Source organism: Chiroxiphia lanceolata, chromosome W (assembly GCF_009829145.1).
Source record: "Chiroxiphia lanceolata isolate bChiLan1 chromosome W, bChiLan1.pri, whole genome shotgun sequence".
Lineage (NCBI taxonomy): Eukaryota > Metazoa > Chordata > Aves > Passeriformes > Pipridae > Chiroxiphia > Chiroxiphia lanceolata.
Window position 1 is genome coordinate 10,305,528 of NC_045670.1, and position 11,660 is coordinate 10,317,187.

The 11,660-nt window shown below is 40.8% G+C and overlaps 1 protein-coding gene across 2 annotated transcripts in view; it reads right to left on the reverse strand.

Moving 5' to 3' along the window:
* The window catches only part of LOC116780031 (ubiquilin-1-like), a 35,596-nt gene extending 26,722 nt beyond the window's left edge, over positions 1–8,874 (reverse strand). For both annotated transcript variants that reach the window (XM_032674535.1, XM_032674534.1), the window contains exons 1-2: positions 8,716–8,874; positions 853–1,004 (exon numbers count right to left, since the gene is read on the reverse strand). In XM_032674535.1, coding sequence (XP_032530426.1) covers positions 853–1,004; positions 8,716–8,874 — 311 coding nt within the window. The remainder of the gene's footprint in view (positions 1–852; positions 1,005–8,715) is intronic.
* Between the last annotated feature and the right edge of the window lie 2,786 nt (positions 8,875–11,660).

Below are 11,660 nucleotides of genomic sequence, written 5' to 3' on the forward strand. Positions count from 1 at the left end.
CTTGAGGAGTCCCCCTCCTTGGAGATGTTCAAAAGCCACCTGGACATGTTCCAGGGCAAATGGCTCCAGGTGGCCCTGCTTGAGCAGGGGTGTTGGACCAGATAACCTTGAGAATCCCTTTCAACCTCTATCATGCTGTGATTCTCAGATATCTATAATCTCATCACTTCTTCAGAACAGTAATTTCTAACACTAAGAAAATGGATGAGCATCACTGCAACTGTTACCATCTTTTTATACTATCCTTAAAGGAGAGAAGGCTACCAAGATCTATAATACAGGATCTATTCCATACCATACCATTAGTAGGTCACCCCACTGAACATCAAATTAAGTTAAAGTCTTATTTCATCACTAGAATAATATCAGAAATCCAATATTCTTTAATACTGTAAGAGCATGGTAACAATGTAGTTACACAAAGTTAATGCCATCATAAATTAGCACAAGCACTAGAGGCTGCTTGCCCAATTTGTATGCTCACCACACCTGTCTACTGTAGGGGCATAAGCATGGATGCTATCACACAGTGAAACAGATCAAGGACTGTTCAGATTGTATTCAGACTGCTATTCTGCACCAACTACAACTAAGAAGCCAATTCAAGTGATTTAATAGTAATGGTTCAGTTTAGAAGATAACATTAACTTTCAAAAAGTGTATGCATAATATTTAGGGACACGACCGCACACATTTTGGGGTTGCTTCTCTTGTGCAAGAGTATTTGCACTGCTTTTGAAAACTTTTTAGTCAAACCTAGGTTTGCCCATCAGAAAGTTATCACATTAGAAATTAAGAATATTTTTACTACTTTGAGGTAAAAATAAGATTGTTCATCATCAGTCAGGTTACCTGTTTTGCATTTTGATGACCAGGTGAACAGTGAGTCCATCGTGAATCCCATGCTGAATCAAAGTATCTTGATCTTTTAAAATTTTTCCAGCAAATATCAAAACAAGTTGATCAGTGTGGGACTTGAAATGCTTAGAGATTTCTTCCTTGAACTAAACAAAAGTTAATATAATATAATTATGTAATTGAATACTGAACTATTATTTTTTTAATAATTTGAGGAAGAACTATTTTGCTCACATTTATTATATTAATCTACTTCCACAATATGTTTTGCTTTATACAACCTAGAAACATGCTATTGAAACAATCCATTGCTGACATGCTGGGAATGCAACAAAACATTATGTTAATTCAGTCCAAATTTGTGCAGATACTGAAAGGAGCAGTATCCTTTCTTCTTGGACATATTACTGCTACCTTTCACACATCAAAACTAGCAATCCTTTACACACAGTCAAAAACTATTTCTTGGGTCACTCTGCTCTCTCATCCAACTCATGACAGCTACATAAAATGTGCTTCCAGCCCAGGGCATAGTGAACAGACACATAGTTCAGCTGATCATGAAATCATACCTTGATTAAAACAATCGAACCTGGAAAAGCAATTGTATTTCTTCCTGCCTTCTTAACCAATAACAACCATGTTATGCTTTGACTGACTTCTGAGATTCATTATTCTACATAAAAGTACTCTCACAGAAAAAACAAAATATAAAAAGGCAAATATAAGAAAATCAAATAAATTTGTTCAACATGACTAGTCAGTAGACTAAATGTTTCTGAACGGATCTTAGGCATTTGGAAAGTCCTCCAGAAGTTAACAATATTTAACATTTTTCAAGTAGTACAGTCAACTTGATTTTTAAAAGAATCGTATTCCAAACATCCTAGTGAACTCTCATACGGGAACTCCAAACATTTATCTTGCAATGACTTATTATTAAATAATTATATAAGAGGTAAGGTTAAAAAAAAACCAAAATGGAAACCCCCACTGTATTATTACTCTGAAGGCAAGTCCCTAATTGAAAAGGTTTATAGTAAAGTAAGAGACAAAACAGAACCCCAGAAAATGAACCCGAGATACAACAGAGGTAGGAAATCTCTGTGCCTGGGTAGCAAGGTAGCATTTGTTCAGTTAGCAGTCTGCTCACACAGAGTTGGTTCCAGTTCTTAGAGAAACATCTTTTAAGTCTATACTGGTGTCCTGGTTCCAGCCAGGACAGAGTTAATTTTTTGCAGTAGCCGTGAAGGGGCGGAGCCTGGAGCCATGAGCATGGCTAGGAGGTTATTCTATACCACCTCAAGTCATTGCCAGGGGTGGGGGTAAGGGACTCTGGCTTCCAAGAAGAAGGTCAGGGCTTCTGGTGGAGAAAGTGTGGCAGGAGGGAGAAAGCTGTCCACTATTTGTTCATTTTTGCCTGAGGGCTGCGGTGAGCATTTCTGCATGTGAATCACCCTCTCTTTTCTATACTTTTGTTATTAATATTGTTGCTGTCACTGTTCATTTTCTTATTTCTGTTTCCAGTAAATTGTTCTTATCTGAACTCGTGATCTTTGCCTTTTGTACCTCCCATCAGAGAGGAGGGGAGGGGAGCGGGACGCAGTCTTTTTAGTGGGAGTACTAAATTGGGGAATACCATCTCTATACCATGACAACTGGTAACATTTAGACTTGCAAGCATCCTAGAAAACCATTTAATCTGTTCCTGCCTGAAGTAGATTACTTAAATTATTCAGACATTGCAGTGGGTTTACCTTGGTGTCATGGTCTAGCAATAGTACTCCCCAATTTAGTGTTCCCACTGAGACTCTCCAAACCACCCTGCCACTTGCTCCCTCCCCCTTCCCCCTGCAGGTGGCTGGAGAGGAAAATTGGAGGCACAAAAGGTAAAGATTGTGGATTGAGATAAGAACAATTTACTGGAAACAGCAATGAGATAAGAAAACAAACAGTAACAGCAACAATATTAAAAAACATGCAAAATGTTCACTGCGGAGGAGCCTGGCCCAGCCTGACCGCAGCCACACTACCCCGACTGGAAGAGACCCTTTCTCCCTGGAAGAGATTCCCTTCTCCCCACCACCGGCAATGACGTGAGGGGGTGTGGGAGAACACGCGAAATATGAATCATGGAAAGAACGCCTTTAGAAAAGGAGCCACCACGGCAGCAGCTCTGGAATTCGGCAAACTGAAAACACAGTCTATTTGCATTTTTATTGTATGAGTTTCCCTTAAAGCTCTGTTGTTTCCCTCACCCATGCGGTCTCCCTGTACAGTGCCATGCTGTCTTCCTCACTGAGCCAGCCCCCGCCCCTGTTGTAACCCCATTGGTCTTCTCACCTGTCTCTCCCCAATCCCTGGTTTTCTATTGGAGTTCAATCCCCCTGTTTCCCCGTTGGCTAGCCAACTCTCCAAACCATTTCCCCCCTTCCCCCCCCCCGCCTGTACCCAATCACAGCCCCCTTCCTAATCCCTCCCACAGAGGGGATAAAAACCCCCTGCTGCTTTGAATAAATTGCTTTTTCACCACCGGACTTCAATGCACAGTGTGGTTTCTGCCACCAGCACGGGGCTTGCACAACCCAGCCCCGGCATGGAAAGGTTACGAGTGAGGGAGCCGTGATCCCCTCTCAACCTCTGTTAAGGGGGTATAGAATAACCTCTGGGTCCTGGCCATGCCCCCTCCTGGCTACTGCAAAAATTAACCCTGTCCTGGTGTAGTGGGTTTCTGTGGCTGGGTTTGGTAGTGGGGGGGCTACAGGGATGGCTTCTGTTAGAAGCTGCTAGAAGCTTCCCCTGTCTAGTGGAGCCAATGCCAGCCGGCTCCAGGACAGCCAATTAGGAATGATAGTAACGCCTCCATGATAACATATTTAAGAACAGAAAGTTATTGCACAGATGAAAACTGCAGCCAGGGAAGAGTGGAGTGAGAACATGGGAACAACAACATAGACACCAAGGTCAGTGCAGAAGGAGGGGGAGGAGGTTCTCCAGGTGCTGGAGCTGAGGCCCCTGCAGCCCGTGGAAGCTTCCCCTGTCCTGTGGAGCCAATGCCAGCCAGCTCCAGGACGGACTTCCTGCCACTAGCCAAGGCCAAGAAAATTAGGAGTAACAGTGATAACATATTTAAGAAAAGAAGGTTGTTGCGCAGAAGGAATTCCAGCCAGGGAAGGACGGAGTGGGAACAAGGGAACAACAAGGTAGACACCACGGTCAGTGCAGAAGGAGGGGGAGGAGATGCTCCAGGTGCTGGAACTGAGGTCCCTGCAGCCCATGGTGCAGACCATGGTGGAGCAGCTGTGCCCCTGCAGCCCATGGAGGACCATTGGGGTGCAGAGACCCACCTGCAGCCCATGGAGGAGCCCACGCTGGAGCAGGTGGATATCTGAAGGAGGCTGTGACCCTGTGGGAGGCCCAAGATGGAGCAGGGTCCTGCTGGAGACCTGCAGCCTGTGGAGAGGGAAGCCCACGCTGGAGCAGGTTTTTCCCGGGTAGGACTTGTGGCCCCTGTGGGGGACCCACGTCAGTACAGCTCATTCATGAAGGACTGCACCCCATGGAGGAGTGACCCACGGGACAGCAGTTTGGGAAGAACTGCTGCCCGAGGGATGGACTCATGCCAGCAAGGATTGTGAAGGACTGTCTTCCCGTGGGAGAGACCCCATGGGAGCAGGGGAAGGACTCCTCTCTCTGAGCAGCGGCAGAAACAACAGCTGACTGCAACCCCCATTCCCTGTCTCCCTGCACTGCTGGGGGGGAGCAGGGAGAACTTAGAAGGAATGAGGGGTGGGGGAAAGGTGTTTTTTAAGATTATTTTACTTCTCACTCTTTTGTTCTGATCCTGTTAGTAATAAATTTAAGTACTATCCCTACTTTGAGTCTGTTTTGCCCATGAAGGTAATTAGTAAGTGACCTCTCCCAGCTGTTATCTCAACTCATGAATTCTTTGCTGTTTTTTCTCTCTCCTCTGTCCAGTTGCAGAGGGCATTGAGAGAGTGGTTTTAGTGGGTATCTGGCATCCAGCCAGGGTCAACCCACTACATCTGGCCAGAACCAAAACACTTGGTTAGCTGCCAGGTGCCCAAGAAGCCACTCTATCACTCGCCTTTCTCAACTGGACAGGGGAAGAGAGAAAATACGATGAAAGGCTTCTGGGTCAAGATAAAGACAGGGAGAGAAAAAGACTTGACTTGGGCTAATTAATATAATTTATTACCAATCAAAGTCAGAGTAGGATAATGAGAAAGAACAAATCTAAAAACCATCTTCCCCCCCACCCCTCCCTTCTTCCCAAGCTCAGCTTCACTCCAGACTTCTCTACCTTTTCCCCCCAAGCAGCAGAAGGGGACAGGAAATGGGGGTTGCAGTCAGTTCATCACACACTGTCTCTGCCGCTCCTTCCTCCTCACACTCTTCCCCTGCTCCAGCATTGAGGTCCCACCCACACGACACAGTCCTTCACAAACTTCTCTAATGTGGATCCTTCCCACAGGCTGCAGTTCTTCACAAACTGCTTCAGCATGGGTCCTTTCCTTTTTTGCCTGTGACGGTAATTGGTGAGTGATCTCTCCCTGTCTTTATCTTGACCCAGAAGCCTTTCATCGTATTTTCTCTCTTCCCCTGTCCAGTTGAGAAAGGTGAGTGATAGAGTAGCTTGTTGGGCACCTGGCGGCTAGCCAAGGTAAACACACTGCAATGTCTGAATAATTCAGGTAAGTAATCTACTTCAGGCAGGAACAGATTAAATGGCTTTCTAGAATGCTTGCAAGTCTAAATATTACCATTATAAAGTTGACTTAAAATATGTTTCTCCAAGTCCTGAATAGTTAATCGCACAGGATTTCTTTATTTCAAAGAAATGTCTCAGGTGAAAGAACGAGAGGAAATGGCCTTAAGTTGCGCCAGGGGAGGTTCAGATTAGATATTAGAAAAAAAATTTTCACTGAAAGAGTGGTCAGGCATTGGAATAAGTTGCCCAGGGAGGTGGTGGAGTCACTGTCTCTGGAAATGTTCAAGAGGCATTGGGATGTGGTACACAGAGATATAGTTTAGGGGTGATTATAGTGGTACAAGGTTGACAGTTGAACTAGATAGATCATAATATTGAAAAAGAACAATAGGTTGGACTACGTGATTTCCAACCTCTTTTGGTCATACCATTCAATACACTCTGTACTACAGGCAAGACAGAACTGGTTATATTAAAAGAACTGAAATTAAGTTGTCCTTATGAAATAAAGCATTATAAGAAATATCAAAAGCATACAGAAGTTAGGAAAGATGTTCTACTATCAAATCACCCAATGTTCTCCTTAACATGTACACATGAACTTTATATGCCAAACATGGCCAACTTGTGATTGTAAAAACCAGGCACAAATCTGAAACCCTGGACTTCTGGATTTAGAGTTTCGACAATAATATTTATTCAAATTTTAAACAGAGAATAGAACTCTAACCAGATCTTGTCAATGAAGAGAGTCCCAACGCAATGTATACATTTACACATATAGTTCAGTAGATGAGTTTATTTATAATTCAGTGCAGTACAGAAAGCACAATTTTCAGGTATATAATTAGTTTAAAAATATACTACATGTTGATAATAATTTATTACTACTGAAAACTATATTCACTGAAGAAAGGTTGACATTAAATAAAAATAGAGAAAAAATAATTTAAACTGTTTTCTATGGTTATATGGATGAAATTTGATTTCACTAACATTTCAAAACAGACATTATCCTGAAATTTTCAGGTAATCATAGGATTGACAATAATTCTCTGCAAGAACTGCAGGCTTTTAAAATTAATAGCATACATTTGCTATATCCAAACTCTGTTAGCCTAATAATTAAAAATATAAAGCAATCAATGTTATTCTCTAAAAGTTACAGTGTTCACAAAATGAATCATTTTGATACCTTAAAGTCTGCATATGTGCTGGTGGATAGTAACACTAAATCAATTACAATAACATTTTGAACTTTGCCAATGTTGCTATGTTGGCATTCCAAGAATACCTACAGGGTAAACAAACTAAATTAAGAAAGTAAAACTGCTTTTAATGGAACCGGTTCCAACATATCATCACTCAGCGAATTAGTCATTCACTAAGAGGAGACAGCAGTGCATGAGTAGTCTGTAATATGACTGCCCACTCTCTCTGTGTATGAGTTTTACCAAAACACACTGTTAAGTCAAGCCCACAGAACCCATAAAATAAAACAAAGGAAAAAAATGGAAGACAAGCAGAGCTAACTGAGCTAGTCTCCTGCATATTGGGATTTCAAACCAGCAGACTTATAGGTATTCATCTTTACCTACCACGAATAGAAGTCTTTGTACAGAGCAGTGTATGGGCCTGCAAGTTCAGTATCACACCAAGTCAAGAAAGCAAATATTTGGTCCTTGTCCTAATACTGAACCAAGCTGTGCTCAACATAATCAAATAAGTTCCATGGAAAATAAAGACAGATGGGTGGCACTTAAACTGACCTCCCAGAGCAGTTTGGTACTTGAGGGTTATTTTCCATTCTAACCTACATAACTGCCTGTTCTTAGAGACACAACATAGGATCAGCAATAACAAACCCTTTGTTACTGAAGTCTTCTAACATAGGAAAATCTTCCTCAAATTTGAACTGTTGCAAACCTGACTTACATCAATGGAGCAACATAAAATACACTTTGTGTAGCCCTAAATTTAGGCTAGATAACCCAAAATATTTATCTTAAAGACTTGGGGGGGGGTTGCTGTATTCTGAAGTGACTAAACAAAATCAAGTCACTAAGTGATATTATTAGCTACAGGAACACACAGCAAACTAAAAGCTATTAGGTTGTATGAATTCAGATCTTTCCTCCCCTCCAACAGGGCAGACATTGTCAGTTTGCCTATACCAACAGAACAACCCACTTGCTGATCCCATATGCATTTGAACAGATACTCAATTTGTTTATTTGAGGCTAATCTATTTTCAGGGCTGGCTCTAGAAACCTCACATCTATTGTTATTATGCCAATATATTGTTATTATGCAACATAATGCTTATTATTAACAACAGTTTATTTTGACTGTTTAAGAAATACAGCAAATACTAGTCACACTATAGTCTTGCGTATTTTTTTGTGCTAGCTGTAACTTTGTGCAGAAATCAAAGCAAATGGTGGACCCACAGGGGCAGCAGCAGTCTTACTTCAGAGGAAAATTCAACTGCATATTTAATCTGTTAATATCAGCTCAAAGGGACACCAAGATAATATTTAAAGTTTAAGATATCTATAGACAATGAAGATATTTTAAAGCAATATGTTCTATTAATCACTTAAATTTTATTAGTTTTTTCAGTAAAAAAATATCGGTTTGTTAGCTTGTATAACTATTTCAGTTTTTAAGACAACCATCTATTAGAAAAACCTGATATTCCTATTGGGATTCACATTTGAAATCATGCTGTTAAAAGTTAGATATATTATGAATTTACATCTTAAATGAATTTAGTTATAATTTAGTTATAATTCCTATTGCCAGACCGAGTCAGCTCAGCAGGGCAACTCAGAATTACGAAACGAGCTACGTCCACCTCCCGGGCCGGCTCTCAGAATCGCAAAAGGGAGGAGCCGTGGAGGAGACGACGCAGAAGGTTTCTTCACCACTCCCAATAACCTGTTAGCAGCGGCCCTCCACAAGGCCGGGCCAGCCCCGATACTCGCCCAACAGCACCGAAAACAGCTCGGATAAGCAGAAGCTGCTTTATCATCGCGAAGGACCCTCACCCTCCAGCGTGGGAGGTGGAAACCACAGGCCAAGGCTCTTGCCCCTGGCTGCACTCCCCGCCCCCAACCCCTCACCTGTTGGATGCTGCTGGTCTCGGGCACAGCGAACTCTTCCTTCTCCTTGGGAGTCTTCACCGTGATTTTGATGATCCGCGGCTCGGCAGCAGCGAAGCTCTGAGCGGAGGACTCAGAGGAGCTGTGGGTCTCCGCAGAACTTTCCGCACTCTCCGACATGGCAGGTAGGGCCCGACTCGCTCCAACCACACGGTTCCAGGCGAGTCCTCCGCGCCGCGGCCTCAGTCCTAAAGCGGCGGACAGAAACAACCCAACTCACCCGCGGCGCGCACTGATGACGATCCGAATCAGGGAAGTTACTAGAAAGGGAGAACTGTCTCCCCGGGCGTGAGTTCATCTTCGGCGCGCTTGCGCGCTAGGGGCGGTAGTTTGAAGATTTTAAATCTGAAAAAGAAACAGTGACAAACAGTTCCTTAAACTGCCATATGGAAGTTTTAAATTTATTTTCGATATAGTCAGGTGACTTCAGTACTCTGAAGATCCAAATAAATACAATAAAATGTTATTATGAGTTTTAGAATATTAAAGTGTTGATGTCCTACATATAATTACACTATTACTTGCTTATAATATAATGCACAATGATATTGTATGAAGTCATGGCTAGGCTTCGCGAACGAAGATTTGGGGTTGTATGAAGTAACAAAGCCGTATCATGACCTGTATGACTTTCTTGTTAAAAAGAGGGAGAAAAATTACATACAGCTTCTGAACCCATGTAAAGAGAGATCATAAATTTGCCTTTTGCTTCTAGGTTACTTGTTTAGCATCAGCTTAAGGGTAAAACTTAATATCTCAAATAACAACCTTTTACTACTTTAGAACTATAATTACTATGGAAGTGTTCCATAGCTGGGAATCAGATTTTCCTCAAACTTGGACGAAAAAGACACAACCCCCCCCCCCATACCACCCCCCCCCCACCCCCCAATCCATACTTAAATTTAGTATCACCAAATTAGGTCCTGTCCCAAAACATTAATGATTTTCCTATCCATCAGATAGGAAATTCCACATTCATATCCCTGTTTTAGTATCAAATATATGGATAGCTTTAAATTCTAGAGTCAGATGTCCTTTCTTATCCTTTGTTGGCTTGGTCTACTACTGGGATAATTTCACATAAACTATTTAAATTATTTCAGGTTTATTTAACCACTGAACCTTTCCTTGGTCATGCTGTTTCCTTTTCCACACATTAGAACTTGACCCTACAAAGTATTGAATTCTGATCCAGGAGAGCACTTGACACATGCTAGTGATACATTGTCCTATTAACAAGCAGACTGAGGGCCATTATGAAATAACATTTTGCACTGCAATCAAGTAGTGATTTCAAGCAGAAATCAAATCAAAGGACAAGATGTTCCTCATCCATGGCTCTTAGTTTATATGCTAGCTTATGCTGACTATATCATTTTACACTGCTGTATGGTATTATAACTTTGAGTACAGTTTGTACTGAAATAGCACAAATGCTACCTGCTTTAACTTATTGGAGATTTACTAATTTTCATGTTTACAAGTCAGATGAGAGAATTAATAATCAGTGTTATTTAATGAGAATATCCGAGGGACAAAGAATACAAATACATATAAAAGAATAACTTGCAAATCATAAAAAGCCCTTAATTAAGCAAAGAGGAAATTTTAATGGTAGTTTCATAATCTTAATTTTAGTACAGATAAAATGAAAAAGTGAGTTTATTTGCCTATATTGAGTCAAGGTAGAAAATACCCTGAAACATGTCAACATATTTGTGTGTTCAAATTGAGATAGTTCAGAATACAGCTTATACACAATACATAGAAAATGAAAATGATCCAGCAAAGTATTTTGAGTTCTTTCTCTTCCATAGGCTGTTTTTATTTTGAACTTCTTTTTATTTTTAATTTCTTGGGTTTATTTTTTTCCCTACTTCCTTCCTCCTGTGCTTTTATTACCTCTTTCAATAATCATCTATTACGATAGACAGGGACAGAGTAATCCTGGTTATACATACAAATTGGGGAACAAGAGGCTGGAGAGCAGCCCTGCAGAAAGAGATCTGGGGGTTTGGCTTGATGGTAAAAGACAGAAATCTTGCACATCTCTCCTTCCAGTGAAGTCTCTAAACTTAAGCAGCTGGGTCAGACCACTAATGTGAACTTTACCAGGTGCTGTAAATGTTCATTAGAAGTCAAATTCTGAGCATTCTTCCATATAGTTTAAAATACTTTATACTCCTAATAATTCCAAATAATGTAATTTTCAAAATTGTTTAATTGTTTCTTGTTAACACATATCTGAAAATAAGAAAATTCTGCCTTTTATCTAATAGACCTGATTTACTCCAAGTCAAGCATCTCACCAGTTGTTGGTGTGCTGGCTTTGTGGAATACCACTGAGCACCCAGGCTTGCACAACTCTGAAATAAATAATCAGTGTCACTTTTGAGTATGTAATTATTGGCTTGTTGCACACTGGGTAATGAATCTGATTTTGCGGACAACAGGAGCATTAGACAGGAACAGAGCCCTGAGCTTCTGAACTAAGACTGCTAGTTCTTAGATGGAATCACTCTTTCAAAGTCTAGAGAGAGATAGAAAAAGAAAAAAGAAAAAAACAAACCAAAAACCCCCAACATTCATCAGTTTTATTATCCTAAGCAGTAGACAGGCAGTTTCCAATTAGACTCTACTATCTAAGCATTAGCCCTATTTATTTTTGTTGTTTTATGCACAGTATTATCTCAGTAAATATGAGTCTTTCTCTTCTTTCTCTCTGTTCTGAATTTCTGTCATCTCATCTCATCTTTGGTCTTGAAACTGGGAATTTTTATTTTTTTTTTTTTTAAAGGCATAATATTTATTTGCTGAGTCTTGCTATATATGTTGCTACATACACAATTTACAGCTTATTTCAAAGCAACAAGGACAAATACAGAATACTGTTGAAGATTTGT